This window comes from Hippoglossus stenolepis, chromosome 3 (assembly GCF_022539355.2).
Source record: "Hippoglossus stenolepis isolate QCI-W04-F060 chromosome 3, HSTE1.2, whole genome shotgun sequence".
NCBI lineage: Eukaryota > Metazoa > Chordata > Actinopteri > Pleuronectiformes > Pleuronectidae > Hippoglossus > Hippoglossus stenolepis.
Window position 1 is genome coordinate 4,187,184 of NC_061485.1, and position 18,181 is coordinate 4,205,364.

The 18,181-nt window shown below is 40.3% G+C and overlaps 1 protein-coding gene across 2 annotated transcripts; it reads left to right on the plus strand.

The window, feature by feature from the left end:
- The first annotated feature begins 1,204 nt into the window (after positions 1–1,204).
- On the plus strand, positions 1,205–16,759 carry asip1 (agouti signaling protein 1). 2 transcript variants are annotated; one of them, XM_035152419.1, is made up of 4 exons: positions 1,205–1,409; positions 14,439–14,610; positions 14,867–14,910; positions 16,175–16,759. In XM_035152419.1, exons 2-4 carry the CDS (start codon positions 14,445–14,447, stop codon positions 16,331–16,333), a joined length of 369 nt encoding a protein of 122 aa, XP_035008310.1. In that variant the 5' UTR covers positions 1,205–1,409; positions 14,439–14,444; the 3' UTR covers positions 16,334–16,759. The 2 variants fall into 2 exon arrangements, with proteins under 2 accessions (XP_035008310.1, XP_035008311.1); XM_035152420.1 differs by lacking the exon at positions 1,205–1,409 and adding an exon at positions 1,774–2,001.
- Positions 16,760–18,181: the final 1,422 nt, after the last annotated feature.

An 18,181-nucleotide genomic window follows, 5' to 3' on the forward strand; every position in this document is an offset into this window, starting at 1 on the left:
TGACATCAGGCGTTTTTCAACATTTTCGTTGATTCACGGATTTTAATCAATTTATTTTTTGTACGAGGAAAAGCCACCGAGAGCAATCTCTCTTTCTCAAGGACGTCCTATTACCAAACTAAAAAACAGTATAATAATTATAATATAAGTAATAATCCAAAAATATAAAAATATGTGCTACAATCATATAACGAGTAATATAAAGTATTTATATAGCAGCTTTCAAAACAGCCGTTGCTAAGCGCCTCACAATGAGGACAAAACCAAAACAACAACACAAGACATCAAAGAGAAGAAGCAAATCAAAACAATGTCATTTAGAATCAAAGACAGCAAATAAAAATAATTTTACTTCATTAAAAGTTATGGCAAAAGAAAAGCACCAAAAAAAAAGAAAAGAAACATGAGCAAAAGCCTCTGGTGTTGTTGTGGTAGTTTGTTGACTAGATGGAAAGGTGTGTTAATGTTTAAAGTATTTAAACATAAAAACAAAAGTCTGGCAGAGATGAAAGGAGCAGCAACGATAATTGAAATGGACGAGTTGATGTCAGTGATGGTGGAAAACAGACTGAAGGACTCAGAGATTGAGGTGGAAAGACTGAAAGTTGAAGGAATTACACAAACCTCGTTTTTTTAAATGTTCGATGCAATTTCATCTGTTTGTGTAGAATGTGTTGTTCTGTTGTGTCGTTATATGTTTGTCTTTATGTGAGACGGTGGACGTCTGGGGACAAAGACACATTTCAGAGGAGATCCTGTCAATACATTGTAATCCAATCTAATCTAATCTGTGAGTATAGACATATTTAATCATAGTCCAGGATCAGCTGCAGTTATCTGAGACACAGGTTACGTTTGTGTGTCCGGGAGGGAATTGTGCAAAACGCACAAAATCACAAACTGAACTTTCAAATACACAGAAAAAGTGACACAAGCATCAGGGTTTTCTGTGTAAACACCAACAGGAGACAACACTTCACACGAGGGGCTGGTTCACATTTATCTGTCCATCCTCTGCATGATCTGACCTTTCCCATACCCCCCCCCGACCCTCTGCAGCACTGGTCCCGCCTCCGGAGCACAGCTCGCAGTATGTCTTCATTATAGGCAGCAGGGCAAGGTACCTCTACTTAGGCACTGATACAAGAGGAAACGCAGGAACGCACAAAGGGGGTTCGCAGAAAGAGGAGAAACGGAAGCAGAGGGAGGGAAACTGAGGCAGGACAGTGAGACGGGGGGGGGACACGAGAAGAAGAGGAAAATAAAAGACAAGATCAGAGGTGAAGGGAGGAGAGGAGCGTGGGGACTTGTGGATCAAAGAGGCTGAGAAATAAAGACGTTGCAGCAAAGAGAGACAGAAGAGAAAGAGGAAGGAAGAAGAGAAGCTGCAGACTGAGCTGGAACCGCAGGTAAGACACTTTCTGACATTGTCTTGTTCAAACAGTTCCAGGAAACGTGGAGACACGAGAGGCTCCAACGCTTAAAGAAATTAGAAACATTCCACTAACTGAGGTCCTCGAGCTTTAATCCTGGACGTCAGAGAGACAGAGGAAAAACATCCTTAGTGAGTTTGTTAAAAAACAACTTTTCATCCTGCCAGCTGCTCTTAAAGGATCCCCCCCCCCACAGCTGTGGCCTTTAAAGTGCTAATACACAGGTTCATAAAAAAATCTGGGCCTGGTCATAAAAAGACAAATGAATCTGCGTGAGGCTGATCTGTTTGGATCATTTCCACGATGGGACTTCAGCCTGTGTAGACGTCTCTGTGTTTAGTCACAGAGAAAACAGAGCCCGAGCCAGCAGGTAGTAAAACGTCTGCATCAGCGTGACGGCTTATACGAGATCCGCTGTAAATGCCAGTTGGGAGTAAATACACGTCCTCACATCTTAACACAGGTTCACAGCAACATGTGCAGTTAGGAAACGCTCGCGTGTTGTTTTGGATTCTGGTGGAAGCGACGCACCGACGCTGTCAGAGACCGACACGAGAGACAAGTGGTTGTAAGTGAGTTATAACAGGTTGTTAATGTTGTATCGGGTTTCTGAGAAGAGATAAGGTGTTTTAAGTGTGTGTGTGTGTGTGTGTGTGTGTGTGTGTGAGTGAGGTTTATTCCTCATGGAGCTTTGGTGTTTTGGTTTAACTTGACAGACGCTGAAAAGCACTTGGGCAACAGATAATGTTCAGTTTCAAGTGAGTTCTGCTGCTGCATGACTCAAATTTTACGATTGAACGTAAGTCTTAAGATTTCATAATTCATCTGTCCTCAACTCCATTTATTTTATTTGCTCTGTGCTTTGATTTCAGAGTTTAGTGAAATGTGGATTTCAACGATTGAAGCAGTTGTAAAGAAAAGTGTTTTTAAGTGTGTTTTAGTAAATGTTTAGTATCAATGGCAGGTTTATGACCAGCTATAGGATGCTTTAGTGTGTGTGTGTGTGTGTGTGTGTGTGTGTTTGTGTGTGTGTGTGTGTGTGTGAGCGTGTGTGTGGCTCGTTCCCCATGAAGCTGGTTTTGGGATGAACTGGACGGAGGCTGAGAGCAAAGTTCACCCACATGTCAACAATGTAAGTCTTAATATTCCATCAGCAATGTTTTACTGAACTTTAATGTTTGTTTGCGCCATGATTTAACAATTGAAAAGTTATTTTAAAACGTTTGTATATCTACGTCTACTTCTAAAGTCTTTTAATTGTATTTATATTTCCACAAATATCTTTATAATCTTTTAAAACAATTAACGAACAAAATAGTTGTTTTCTTCCACGGCTTGACAAACCATAAAACTGCAGTCGGATAAAATTCTAACAGAAAGTCAATTAAAGAGTCAATAAAAGATTACGTGCTGCATAACCAGTAAAGTTTTATTGATCCCTCACGAGTGTGAGCGCAAAATTTCAGTTGAAGCTGCTCTCGATTATCACGGTGGTGAGAATATTAAGGGTCTAATGTGTTAATGTGTTAATGTGTTAAATCTTGTTAATCACGTGAAATACTGAGCCACAGTAAACGGACGTCAACATAAACACGTGGGTTTTATGGAGATCATCTCCGGAGGAAATCATCTGTTTACAGCAAAACAACGAGCAGGTTGAAGAAGTCGCTCTTTATTATGAAAAGAGTTGAAATGAACTGTTTCCTCCTGATCTCACTTCATTTAAGACTTTATCAGCATAAAGCATTTACAGGTAATGTGATCGGATACATTTACTTATTTCACTTGTTATAGGTCGTGATAATATGAGAATAAAGTTGCAATTTTAGAGGAATAAAGTTGTAACAATATTTAAATATAGTCATAATACCATAAATTTGAAATGTTGTGTCATGTCAGAGGGAAAATATCAGAACATCAGTTTGTCGCCTGCATTCAAATATTATGATATAATTTTTTTGTATTCACAAATAACAAAATATTTCATCTTGTGTCACGTCAGCTCCACGTTAAACGATTGTGTAAGAAACTGAGTCTGTTGAGACGAAAGAACCAAAGAGACTCGAGGAGGAGAAACTGTTTGTGAGTTGGACTCTGAGGTTCTCGTGAGTCACATCAGGTTCAGGTTCAGGTTCAGGTTCCGTAGCTTCTCTAGAAACAATCAGTTTGGTTCAAGATCTGGATCCAGGAGTGAAACTCTCCTTGTTCCTTATTTCCTTAAATTTAAAATTCAATTCAATAAATTACAATTTAATTCTTGTAATATTATTACTTTTATCTTAGTAAATGATAAATATCCTGTAATATTATATTTTTGTTCTCAATTACAACACTATTCTCGTAAGTATTTGTTAAATTCTGACTTTAATTTCATAATATTATAAAAAAATTTCTCATTAAGTTACGTACTCACACTAGTGTGACTCTGTGGCTTTGTTCTTGTAATAGCCTAAGAATTGAAACTTGAAATCTCACAACGTGTTTTTCTCGTACATTAGCACTTCACACTTTCTGCGTGACTTGTTTCCTAAAGAACTTCAGAATATGTTGAAGAGAAAACCCAATATCACGATGTGTTCAAAACTAATTCCTGGAGACGCGACTCAATCAAACCTGCTCCAAAGCTTAATGGTTCCTCCTCGTTCCTCCTTCAGTGAAACTGGCTCAGTCGTTTCTACATAACCCTGCAAACAGAGAGACAAACCACAGTGAGACACTTTGAGTTTACGTCTTCAATGGGACCTGATGGGATCTGGAAACCACAGACAAGAGCAGCGGTTTGAAAAAAAGTAGCAACAGACGGACAGACATCATCTCGTGTCTGTGTCAGACTGTAGTGAGCGGATGGCGATAGTCCTGCGTGGTGATGGTGGTGTGTCATGGCGTGAGAGGGAGGGGATTCTATCACATCACACGGTGAAATTGAACTCTTTTATTTGTTATATATTTTTTAATACCGTCCAACAGAGACCGGTGAGGCTGTTTGAAATATACAAGATCAAATCTGATCAACTAAATGTCTTATTGGCCATAAAACACGTTACATATATTTTTCTTTTAACTTAATGTATCTGCTCAGGGCAAATAAGCTGCGCACAGTTTTATATGGTTAAGAATAAATTACCCCTTTTATAAAAATATAAAAATATGAATTTTCACACAATTTTACAAATGTAAATTAATAACGTGTTGTTTGTTGTTGCAAAGTTAAAAAATCCAGGATCTGCCCCCAGATCGAGATCTACACAAACATTTAGTTTAGTTCTCCCCTGATTTGTACAAACCTCCGTTCACCAAGTTTTATGTTAATCCGTCCTGTAGTATCTACTTCTATAAAATGTGTAATACAATTATTATGCCATTCATGAAAAAACTATATTAATTTCTTATACACACAAACTGTCTGAACTGCATCTTTGCAAAGATACACTTGTTTTATCATAGTCTGAATATCAAGTCAAACTGTGAGAGGAAAAGTTAACACACATTCCACAACGCACTTAAAACTGCACCTTAGTTTCACAATAAATCCCGATAGCTGGAACTGTAACAACAATAAGAAACGAGCCAACTTTCAGCTTTTTGCACCGACTTCACAAGTAAAGTGAGCAGAGAAAGTTCAGAGCCAGAAAGCAGCTGAATATGTGAATGAGTGTCTGAACAGCTCCTCTGAGAGCCGCCCTGAATAACTGAGCCAGACACGTACGGAGCTTCGTTTCTTATGCGTTCACAACGTCCAATATTATTTAATACACTCATATAAAACACTATTATCATTAAACATATTTTATATATATTTTTAGACAGAATTACAACCAACTCCATTTTTTAAACCAGCTTTTGCTCAGGGACACATTCACTGTTTCACTTCACTGAGTCTGAATTGTTCTCACATTAACATTTTTCCGGCAGCGGCGAGAGGAGGCAGCTGTTTTCACCAAACGCTCTCTGATCAATCCTCTGTCCTCTGTATGTTTTTGGTGAACGTGTTTTTGAACGAGCTGAAATTACCAGGACTCATTTCTAAAAGTACCTTTTATGGTTTTTCGCTCATAAAACACGGTCGGTTAATCCGACATGAGGTGGAAACATACAGACTTAATTTAACCTTCGAGAAAACAGGTGTCAGACATGAACATCTTTGTTCTGTAAGTGAAAAACATCAGCCGTATATGTGACAGTTATGAAAATACTCATTAGTTTCGTTCATTTTTAATAAAAAAAATTATAATATAAATTCAACAAAAACAACTGTAGGATACAAGTGGTTCTTGAATTTTCCATAAACTGTAGTTTACTTATAAATATAAATATAAATATAGGAATATAGCGATAAAAGTAAGATCTTATTTGTAATTTTAGGACCCTGTTAATTAATTAACATTTAAGGATTTATTATCAACCTAGAAATATGCAGAGGAGTTTGAGTTTTGTTGCAGTCGAGTCTCCAACAACCTTTACCTCTGTGTAGCCTGAGAGGCACAAAGCAGGGCAGGAAAAAACAAAGAGCTGTGATAATTGAAGTCAGATGAATTTATCTACATTCTGATTGAGTCTTATCAAATCTCTGGATTCTGGAAGCTGTACAGTCGTGTAGTTAATGTGGAGGAAGATTGAATCGATCGAATCAGAGTGAATAAGAGTGTGACGAATAAAAGAAAGGTTTCGAGAAGGGAACGTGACGTTTGTTTCTTCTTATCTCTCCGGGAAAAGAGTGCGATGTTATATGTTGTCGTTATTCAGTCATTTAGTGTTGAGCAGTTGTTCCTTTGTGTTGTTTGTTTTCTAACAGCTCGATCACAGGTTCTCAGAGTTCACTCAAATATATTTCAACCTGAAAACAGCCTTGTTAAGTCCCAGTGTATTTTGAGGTCAGTATTCTACATTAAAATAAGACGTAAAATATGATAATGTTAACATTAATGTTTAAAGTAATAACTGTAGGGACGGTTTTAAAGTAAATGTTATTTAAATAAAATCATTAAGAGTTTGAAAATACAAAAAAAGAAATTAGAAACCATTTTGCAACCGTTCTGCATCAGTTAACATCAGTAAAACTTTCTTTCACAAGTTTTAAAAATTAACCTTCATTCTTATCTTAAATACAAACCTGTGAAACACAGACAGAATCACCTGCAGAGTCCTCACCCCGTCCTCTGTGACAGCTCCCACTGCTGCAGGTGGGTCGAGGACGTCTCTGAACTGACCTCCTCCGAGCCCCTGACCCTTCAAACCGCCCTTGAGTGACCTTCGTGTGTCATGAATTAAGGACAAAGCTAAATGTCCTCACTTCGAAAAGGTCCAACGGCCAAACTGGTCCTCACAAAGTACACAACACACACAATCACGAGGTGAAAACAATACGCTTCACACAGGCCTGTGTGTGAGCGTGGAGCCAGATTCAGTTTTAAGATTTAAAAACAAAACCTCATGGGTTCAGTGCCGACTTCCATGGTGATGGAAAGGACTGAAAACTGTTTCCAAATGAGAACCGGGCCACCGGGGCGCTCTGATGTTGTTCCTCCTCTGCGTGTGGGTCCAGAGTTTCAAACAGACTAAGCACAGCTGAGCGTTTCCCTGGGTTTGCGTTTTATCGGCTTACCACACACCGGGCCTGAAGTTTAATGAACGTTTTGGTTGATGTTAGCGTTCAGGTACGCAGAGAGTCAGGGGGTTAGTCAGTAGAGAAGTGATGTTGTGGGAAACGACGTGAAAATAAACCGTTGTTTGCTCAGATCGGCCGACAGACGAGCCTCGGATGTTTTAAGTGCAGCCCTCATTCGTGGAATTTATGACGTTACCATATTTATCATGAATTTAGCTTGAATTATCTGAGGTTTAGCGACTCATGAGTATAAAAATGTTTTTCCTTTGATTCTTATTATTAGCAAGACTATGAGGAAAAACAGCGGTTTGATCGTCAGAACTACCACTTGAGTTGAAAAGCGGAACCATCTGTTTGTCCGTGTTCTGCTTCCAAGATCTGTGTTCACCTACTTTCTTCACTTTAATCTAATAAAAGTGCATCTAATCCGACAGAAGTATGCAGTGCTTGGACGCAGCTGCGATCCCTTTCCGCCTTTAAATCTGCAGCGTATAATTGGGGCTAATGATCCTCAATTTTCGAATAACGCAGATGATTTTATTAGTGGAAAACATTGATGCATCGCTATGGAATTTCACCATTTCCAACACAGTCAGCAACAAACAGGGTTCGTTAGAGAGGACGTGTGTAAATGCACACACTTGCTGTGCTCTCAAACTGGGTCTGATATATATATAAACATTCACCCATGCGTCCATTAGCTGGAACTAGAGGTGGGATCCACCAGGGGCAGGTTGACCGTCTGTTTTAGGGCTGATACTGTGAGAAAAACAACGATTCATGCTCACAATCATTACCTCCGCCCAGAAAGTTGTGATTTCACCCCCGTCCATTCGTTTGTTAGTGGGTTTGTGTGTTTTTTTAAACAAACAATACAACAAACAATGAAACTTGAGGGAAGGATGTGGTGTAACGACGGAAGAAACAATTAAATGTTTGTGTCGATCTGGATCAAGGGGCAGATACAGGATTTATAACATTGCAAGATTTGGCATTTTACAAGGTTTTCACCTAATTTCCCAGGAAATAATTGATGGATCTTTATCAAACAAATGTGTCCAAGTGTCTTTGTCGAAGGCCAAATTGTTATGGTGAGACCGTTGGGTCAGATCATCACCATAACGGCAGGTCACTGCATCCTGAGGTCGTTCCGTGTGCCGAAACATGAAAACAAAGGGGCGTCGGCATATGGACAAGTGGCTTGGAAGATGTGTTTGATTTGTTTGACCAAAATTTCAGACATGTCAGAAATCCATTTGACCGACAAAAGCTGAAATTTGGTCCGACCCTCGAAGGAAAGAGTTGATCTGTTGGTTGGCTGAATGGTTGTTTGTCTAGATATCAGCGCTGCAATACGTCCTGTCCAGGGCGTCTGGCCCAATGTCTACTGGGATCGGCTCCACTACCCCCAACAGAAAGGTGATATAGGTAGAAGATGGATGTATCATGTGCATCCTTTACCTGGGGAGGGGGTGGCAGCAGGAGAGGGGGAAGGGCAAGCTGGCATCAGTGGTGTGTGATGTTCTGGGCGCTCCAGGAACTTTGTGCGTCCATGTGGATGCTACTTCGACACGTATACCTCCAACCTAAACAGACCAAGTAAGGCAACACTATCCCCTCACGGCAGTAGCCTCTCGGAGCAGGATCAAAAGCTCTGGGCCACTTCTAAATTTATTCAGGAATGGTTTGAGCAACACGACAAAGGGTTCAGGGAGCTGCCAAATTCCTCAGATCTCAATCTGATCGAGCGGTTGAATTTTCTAAACTGTCCTAAACCTGCAACTCCTTCCAGGTTTTAAATTCGGCACTGATGTCTGGTCATGGTTTTTTAGAGACATTAATTCAGACACGCTGGGCTGTTCAGGAGAACGCGGGGGGGGGGAAACACGGCAGAATCCTTTATTGTCGAAGTATGTTTACACACTCGGGAAATTTGACCTCTGCCCCTCGCCCATCTGCGAGCACACTGGGTCGTGAGATGAGCAGCTCCTCTTGGACTTTCTCAGCTCGCACACATGGCTCCGCTCACGGACTCCCTCACACAGACAGTTCTGATCTCTGCTGGGAGCGTTCCTCCTGTTTTTAGAAAAAGATCGACTGCACCCGAGCCGCCCGGGTTCATGGATGTTAAATTTTCCACAGTGTCTCATTGTCTTCACAAGTATGACGGATCGCCCGAGACACCTGCGTCACTTTGGACACGGATGTGCCGATTTCCAAGCTGTGGCACCCCCTGCAGTTTTGATTGTGTGGTGCCTCAATAGATTTCAGTTGTTTTTAAATGTTTTGATTCATTTTGATCATTTTAACCCCAGTGGTTTACCCTAGTATGAATATTATAATCAGGCCAAATTTTTCCTCCTGAATCCTCCAGCTCCGATGTTCCCTGAAACTTTAAAAGGGTCGAGACATTGAACTTGGGGCATTTTATTCTTTCAGCCGCTTCTGTTTTTTTTGGGTTGAGTTCCATTAATTTCTCAGAGGCATTGAACTCTACTACTCCTCAAGTTTCTCAGCACATATTTCCATAAACCAGATTACTCCTTCTCCTTCCAGTTGGATCATTTAAAAACACATTATATATTGATGTATGTGTATTGAAGCGTGTGTATGATGTGTTTGGTTGAGTGGACATGAATGGGCCTTTTTTACTTCCTTTCTTTCTTCTTTTTATCTTTGTATTCCTTTTAATATATTTCATTAAATTTTTATATTTATATATTTTGTTTATTTATCTCCAGACGGACACATAAGGAAAAATAAGACTTGCATTAAATTGATCACTTCTTATTTCTGCATATGACAGTAAAAACTGAATTGTTGAAATAGTTAGTTGCAGAATTTGATGATTCCACTGCTGAAGTTTAAAAAGATAATACACAAAAAATAGTTTTATAATTTTTCTATCCCCAAAACTCTCAGAATTATGGACCCTTTCACATTTATTAACCTGCCGACCACAGATATCATATTTATTACATCTGCCGAGGACGTTATGTTTTCACCTTTGTTTGTTGGTTTTGTTTGTTTTTGAGCAAGATTACACAAAAACTACAGGACAGATTAGAATGAAATAACATTTTTCACTTTCTATTACATTGTAAAATTGTTTTATTAAATTTTTTTGGCATTTAAATTAATTTTCCAGGAATAATTGATTGATCTTGATGGAAAAACCAGGCACATTTAGGGGACCGATATTAATGAGTGTGTGAATTTGGTGCAGAACCAAATAAAAATCTGGATCTAGTGAATTTAAATGTGGTGTCATAAGGGGACTGGTGAACATGTGAGCTCTACCCATGTTCTTTTACATATAATTACAGTTATTGTTCTATTTTCTCTGCTCAGGATCCATTGTTTCTTCCTTGTAAATCAAAGTCATCATGAATTCAAACATAAAAACCCCAGGGGGCCTTTTAACACCATCCATCACCATCAGAGCAGCCATCTTATTTCTCCTGCTTGAGATGAAAGTGTGAACTCCAGACATTAGGTCCAGTATCAAACTCCATTATGCTGATAAACAGTTGAATAAACAGTGAGAAGCTCAGTCAGATATGCATTCGCCTGGTTCAACGCTGAAACGCTCAAGTAGCAAAAAACTGAAACCATCTACATGCAGCTTTGACTATATATTAAATGTCCTTTTGAAAATAAGTAATCTGATGCCTTTATTCAATCGAGCTTGCTGAGAGAGACGGAGGCGGTGGGGGAGTTGGTGGTTGACATGCAGTAAATGACCCGGCCAGCCGGGAGTTGGGAGTTAATCATTGGAGCAGCGAGGCATGTTCCCCACAACGTTTAAGACTTCACTTGTGAAACCACAACTCAAACAATAAGTTGGACACGTTTCAACTTGGTTCTCAGGCTAATCATGGCACCGAGGCAGACATTGTAAAAGTACTCACTGACATCAGGATCCGTGCAGATGCCAAAACAGCTTCAGGGTCGGTGCTACTCGACCCGCGTGCTGCTTAACGTGTTTTTTTAAAACGGCATAAGAGGAATCACATTGGGCTGTCGGGAATCTGGTTTTCTTTCTTTCTTTCTGTCTGGCAGAGAGTTGAGTTAAAATCCGTGATAACGTCGCCTCCAAAATAACCTGTGGGCTTCCTCATCGTCTGTTTTCATTGTTATGCTGATGACACACAACTTTATGTGGCGGTGTCTCGTGATGATGTCACATTTTGGGAGGTTTTCTACATCCAAATGCAGAAAAGGCAGGTAGATTAAAAAAGATTATATTACTCCAAAGGTCAAAAATATCTTCGTCAAGACGAGAACACAAAAATTTGGCCAGTAGGTGGCAAGAAAGCAAACACGTAAATAGACCTCACAGTGCAAACCAAACGTAGAGACACCGGTTTACAGACACATTGTTGTTGTTGTTTCTGTTGCATGTGGAAATTTGGAAGGCCTTTAAAAAGTCTCCGTTTTAGAGACTTTTGATTACGTTAGAGGCTCGAACACAGAGTGAAAAGTTTGATTAAATATCTGCATTAGTGTCGACAGAGCGAGAAAACACACGAGTGGCAGCGGTAATCGAACGCAAGTGTGTGGACGTCTCCAAACTCAGATCTCAGATTTTAGAAAAGCTCAGAGAGAAAATTGGTCACGCGGTTGTTTCCAAATCTGCTCTTTATCACTTCAAAAACAAACTGACATTTCAGTAAAGGAAAAAAGGATTCATGCTTTTACACTGAGCAGACTCGGCTAATGTAAAACTCTCCGTCGATCCAAAAGTGAGCTACAGACGATCCAGAGGTCTGCGGCGGCAGAAAGAGAGAACACACAGCACCGGGTTTAAAGCCCTCACCATCGGTCACCTGCCAGCTTCTATAATGACTTGTACTTAAAGTCGACTTTCTCAGAGTTTGAACCAGGACGAGTTGTTGTGGCTTTATCGTGTTTTTAGAGTTGATGAGGCAGCTTTTATTGAAGAGTCTCCCCGAGGAGCGGAGAGCAGCTGGCGGTTTGTAAAACTTTATACGTAAACCTCCTCAGCCTGGCTTTGGATTAAGTTTGTTTTACGAACATTTATCTGGTATTTTGTTATTGTGTTTGTGTTGTTAGATGTTTTTCTGGATTTTACTCACGTTTTCCTGGCTAACGTTTTGTCAAACCTTTATCTAATTGTGTAATTGTGCTGGTGTGCGGTGGTCTAACTTTACTTGTAGATAACTTTTCTATACAAGTAACAAAGTACTTCACAATGAACAATATAAAAGTCACAAACAACAATAATAATACAGGTAATAATAAAAATACGGATAACAGCAATAGACATCACATGATAAAAGCTTTTTTATAGAAATGCTGAATATTTAAAATCTTTTAAAACATCTTTCTTTTCATTATAAAATAAATGTGTATACGTCAATAATTATTTGGATTCAAAATAAACATATGAGACAAAACCTGAAGACTCAACAGATACCTTGGAATCTTTTAGAGATCAGGACTTTACTGGACTGATTTCCAGTATTTCAGAAAGAAAGCTGGTTCGAGTATTTGATGTGAATCATGTGCTTTGCAGTCACCACATCTCGACCCAACCAAACACCTGCAGGAGATTTTAGACAGCACTCTCCATCACAAGCATCAAAACACAATATGATGGAATATCTCTCGGAGGAGCGGTGTTCATCCCTCCAGTAGAGTTCCACAGACGTGTAGAATCAAGGCCAAAGTGCATTGAAGCTATTATGTTGGTATTTAAGTTTTTCTTACTGATATTATCCTAAAAACTGCCTCACAAAAAGAAACACAACCAGTCAATGCAAATACGAACAAGAGGAACAATCAAACAAGATAAAATGTTCAGGATTAAAACAGGATATTTCCACAGAACTTTTACGAAATTCTAAAAGGTTCTGGTGACCGTGCAACTAACATGAATACCCCTCACACGTCTCCACTTCCTCCCACTATCCAGAAAAGAATCCAAAATATAACAGATAGAAAAACAGCCGTCTTTCTCCAAACACGTCATTTGGAGACAAACTTCTCGTAGCGATCAGGGGACGGAGCCGCAGTAGTGAAGCTCCATCACAACATGTTAATCCAAGCAAACCAATCATCATATGGATTGTATGGAGGATGGATTAATGACCTGTACTAGCCACCAGGGGACAATCAAAATATGTGGCTTCACTTTTGGGGAGTTTTCATCGTCGTCCATCTTTATTTACCAGTGTGTGATTGGTCCCTTGTTGGCTACCGTAGAAACCTGGTGGTACAAATGGCTGTCTTAGTGGGAGAGGACCCACTTCCTATGTGCAGTAGATGAGGACTTATTATAAGAAAATGAAAACAGACAGATGATAACATCATATGTCCCTTTAAATGTTACATACTGGACCTTTAACAAAAGCTTAAGACTTCCATCGTGTGTGGGTCCAACAGCAGAAGCGTCATCACTGGAACCAGCTGATCAGTGGATGAAAAGGGCTTTTTGATAAATAAAGTATTTAGGCCTTAAATCTCTTCTCTAAAGAACCCTAATGGAGGCATGTCGACTGTGGTAGATCAAAGGACCATTTGGGAGCAATTAAAAGTAATTTGCAGAAGAACTTTTAAAGAGGTAATTATCATAACTTGTGTTCTTTTCTTATTGAACACATTATCATACCATCAGCTGATCTGTGAGCTAAACGTCTGCCCACCTCCCACTTTGGTTTCTAAAAATACAACAAAGGCAACAAAAGGTCGTTGCTGCTGTGTGGCTCCGGGAAAGTGTGAAATCAGATTGAATGCTACAGTTGTAATGGAATAAACCTGTGACACGATGAGTGTATTGAACGTATCATTTATTGCCAGTAGGAGAAAGTCAAAGCAGAAAATATTTGTTTCTACCTTTTCGCTGCCAATTCTCAGCAGCTGCATCCAACATCAGAGTTTATTTCAATTCTCGCTAAGACCTGCTGCCACCAGCACGAGCTGAGGGGGAAGAACCACTGATGAAGCCTGAGGCCGCGGCAGCAGCAGCATCGCACGACTGTCAGGGAACAGGAGAACGTGGTTATTTGCAATGACAATTTGAGAAGCGTTGTGTTACATTCGCAAAGAAACATCGGGGGCCGGTTATTTCTCTTAACAAAGGACCACCTGGCATTTATTATGTGGGATTTTGCGGATGGCAACACATATTGGAGCGATTGAAAAAGCAACAGAAGTCTGTTACTGTAAACTGTTACTGTAAGCCGGCTTCCAACAGTCAGAGCAAACAAACAGTTGAGGCGATGCTGAGGGCGAGCGAGCAGAGACGCATCTCACACGGTGCCGACACAAGACATTCACGTCTTTGTGTCGTTACATGAAACATCTCCATACCAGAATAAATTGAGCCTCTTATTTCCTAAAATAAAAGTTTGTATTGTCCCTTTTTTTCGTTCCAGGGAAAGATGCACTCCTTCCTGCTGCTCGGCTGTTTTGTCCTCGCCACCACAGAGTACTTCCTGGGCTCTGCCCACATGATCCCCGACGAGAGACTCTCCACCAATAAGGTCGTTGTGTCGAACATCGTGTCTCAAAGCCTCGACATGGGCTCACCCCCTGTCGTTATCGTTGGTATGTTTTATTTTATTTTCTGCAAAAGTCTATTAATTTAACTGTAAATAAAGATGGACAACATGAAGCCAAATCCGCAAAAAATAAAGCCAAATCATTTTGAATTGCAGAACAAGTCTTATGACACTGTATCAGAAAGACTTTGGCTTTATTTCTGGACAGTGGGAGGAGGTGGAGAGGCGTCGTCCATCTTTATATCTTTATATATATATATATGTAGGTCTCAGTATTTACATTTTCTAATGTTCTCTTTCAGAGTTACCCAAATCAGTCAAGAGCAAGAGAAAGAAACAAAAGAAGGTGAGCACACAACAAACCCTGACAGCATGTGATTGTGTTTATTGTAAAAATGTTGCAAGCATTGTTTTATTATTTGTAAAGTAAATCAACATGTGTAACAAAATGACCATAATTCAAAAGGTCTGCTTATCAGCTTTTTCCATCTTGAGATGCAAATGAAAGTCCACCTGTTGAGTTGAGATTATTTTACCACACAAAATAAATCTCATGGTCCAAACTTATTTCTTGTTCTTTCACAATCTTCTGTTTTCATATTGTGAATATTGTTGTGCATGTGTAATGAAGACAGGGACACAGGGAAAAGGAGCAGAGAGAGAAAAGCCGACTGATGCATTGAAGTTACTTTAGTCAAAGAACAAAAACTGGCTTCCGTGCAGAAGGATGTAAAACAAAGAACAACTGAAATTCAAGCAGGAATTCAAGCGTCAGACAACAAAACACATGGAAGAACTTAGGAATCAGTTCAGGAAAACTAAACACAAACTGAAGAGGAAGCGTAAAGTCCGAAGTTGATCATGAAACGATGTGCAGGCGTGGGGAGAGGAGGTTAATGCCGCCTGATGAGAAGTGGGAACAGGTGTAAAAAATCCAGCTGAGATTTGGGAGAAAAGTCTGGAGAGAAATGAGGAGAATGAAAAGTCCTCTCCTCTGTGACCTTGATGGTAAAAAACTATTTTTAATTTATAACACGTGGACGATAAAGTACAATGACAAACTCAACGGTGTGGACCTAAAATTCAAGTGAAGTTTCCTGTCCCGTCCGAAAAGAATCAAAGATCCCTCGAAAACAATGTTTTCAGTTTCACACAGGCCACATTTAACCATCGGCTACTCAGCCGAAGGAAAAGCAAAGGAGATCTTGTATAAAACAAAAACTAAATGCAAATAGTGATCCTAGAGTTTCCTGGCCTGAGCAATTTCGTCTCTTTACCTTTTTTCTTGGTGCAGCTTGATTGGATTTAAGGGGACTGTTGTGTCATTCTATATTTAAATGCATTTGTTAGGTAAAGTTAGTGTTTTTAGTTTTGTGAAACCCAGGTTTACCCATATGTTTCAGTGTAGAAGATGTGCAAGATACTTTCAGGTCATTTCACTCCGTCAGGAACCTTCCTAAGAAAGTTTAATGAGGAAGGTAAACCGGGTAGATTCTGACAATATTGTACCTAATTTGAAATATCTTTTATCTGTAGTTTGACGATCTAGTACGAACACCAACCGCTTCCAAAGTTTGATCACGTGTATTGTTTCTCTTTCTTTCCGTCAGAAGAAATTTGCGAAGCGGCCGCCTCCCCCTGCGAACTGCGTTCCCTTGAGGGGAAGCTGTAAATCCTCCGGCAACGTGTGCTGTGATTTCTGTGCCTTCTGCCAGTGTCGGCTCTTCAGAACTGTGTGTTTCTGTCGAATGGGCAACCCTCGCTGCTGAGGGGCCGCCCGCGTGCAGCCCGACCCGGCTCCACGCTCACAGAGCAGAACTTCATGCTGCAGCAGGCTACGGGAAGTGAGGGGAGTCACTTCTGGGTTTGGTCCATGATTTGTAACTCTGCCTTGAGTCTACTGCATGAAAGCACTTTATCACAGAGGACTGCAGCACAGTGAACGTTCCCGAAAAAACTGCGACAGGGTGTAACGCTTGTAGCACTGCAATGAAACTCATCAATAAAATGTTTTAAACGAGTCTTTATTTCACTTTGAGCTTTTAGCATGCATAGATAGAGTATATGATCAAACCATTTTGTATATTGCTTTATTTTTTACACAGAAATACATGAACGTACGGTAACTTTCTTTTGTGAGTATCAGACATTTTTATAAACCTTTGTAAGAATAAAGTCCTTTACTATGTTTTCAATGACAGTGTTTTTGTATTTTTTAGCCAACATGGCAAAAATAATAATGGATGTTTATTTCAACAAAGCTCGACTCAAGTGTCTGACTTCCCTCGAATCGGCTGTGACAGAAATCTTTAAAAACAAATCGAACATATAAAGTTTCCTTTCTCAAGATGGGTGAGTGAATTCCCAAACTTGCCGGGCACTGTAATTATTTGCTTCTCAAGCAAAGAGGAAACTGTATGTATTTGCTGGGGACTATTTTCAGAGGTGGATTTACACACAATTGTTGCCTTAGTATTTCTAGAGGCTGCACAGCGTATGTGGGAGTCAGTCAAAATAAACTGCACTGTGTAATTTCATGGTAGTGACGGAACATTTGATCCAGTGTAAATTGATTAAATGCTCCGTTTTGGGGAAATAGTGGAGGCACGACACAGAGTAAAGAACAGATTATGTCAACGATTGGAAACTGCCTCAGGGAAACTCTTACAACAGACAAAACTAATCACATAAATAGTTGAATATACCTAGAAAATAGCTTAAACTGTTTTCATAATACAGAGATACGTACTGTGATACGTCTAAAGAGCTAATACACTTGTTAGCGCTGATATGTTTGATTTAAAGTGTTACTTTCTACATGCAGCTGCACAATGTGCCTGCTGTTCACGTGCTTGTGCATCAGAGTTAGAAGAGTGGGCCTCGGAGAGCGATCCCCATCTGCAGCTTGTGTCTGAAGCATGTGGGATGAATGGAGCCGACGGAGGGAAGATCACAGCCTTCACCTCTTTTGACTAATGAAGATATCAAATATCTACAGAGGTTAAGTCCTTGGTTTATAGTGAATACTGCACAGCCCTGAGTGTTAGGGTTAGCCCTGACCCTGACCCAGTGTTGAGGAGCCAACGCCCACAAAGAATGACTCCTCTCTCAATTGATTTGAGCGAGTGTTTAACCTGGGGGGGGGTTAGGGTAGAGACTGATTAAAGCCCAGCACCTGGAGTTTGGAGCTGATGAAGTCGTGTGGGTCTGTCGGTGCTGCCGGATACTGTGCAGGCACAACAACAGGCAAACTGAACATGTCCATCTGAACATTGGATTAACGATCACAGACCAGTCGCTCCAATATCTTTCACAACAGAAGTCAGATCGACTCAGGAAAAAGAACAGCAGATTTAAAACATGCAGGAACTTCGCATCGCCTGAGAGACCACATCTGAACACAGAGCAGAGCTGGTTGGCTCAGCACCTGGAAGAGAACGCAGACACATGGTCCTGCAGCCTTCCTGTTGTTCTGTCTGCAGAGCAGAGCTTGAGCCCGAGGGACGGAGAGCTCTCTGCTTCTCTCGGTGGTTCATCTGACCTCCAGTCTTATCAGGAATAGAATTTACTCAACTGATCTGGGAGAAGGGGATCTTCATCCTGTACTGTCCTTGTAC

Bases quoted from the DNA above. Each gene is read 5' to 3' on its own strand.
- asip1 (XM_035152419.1), top strand. From the start codon at position 14,445: ATGCACTCCTTCCTGCTGCTCGGCTGTTTTGTCCTCGCCACCACAGAG. The intron at 14,611-14,866 runs GTATGTTTTATT...GTTCTCTTTCAG, and splicing joins ACCCCCTGTCGTTATCGTTG to AGTTACCCAAATCAGTCAAG. The intron at 14,911-16,174 runs GTGAGCACACAA...TCTTTCCGTCAG, and splicing joins AGAGAAAGAAACAAAAGAAG to AAGAAATTTGCGAAGCGGCC.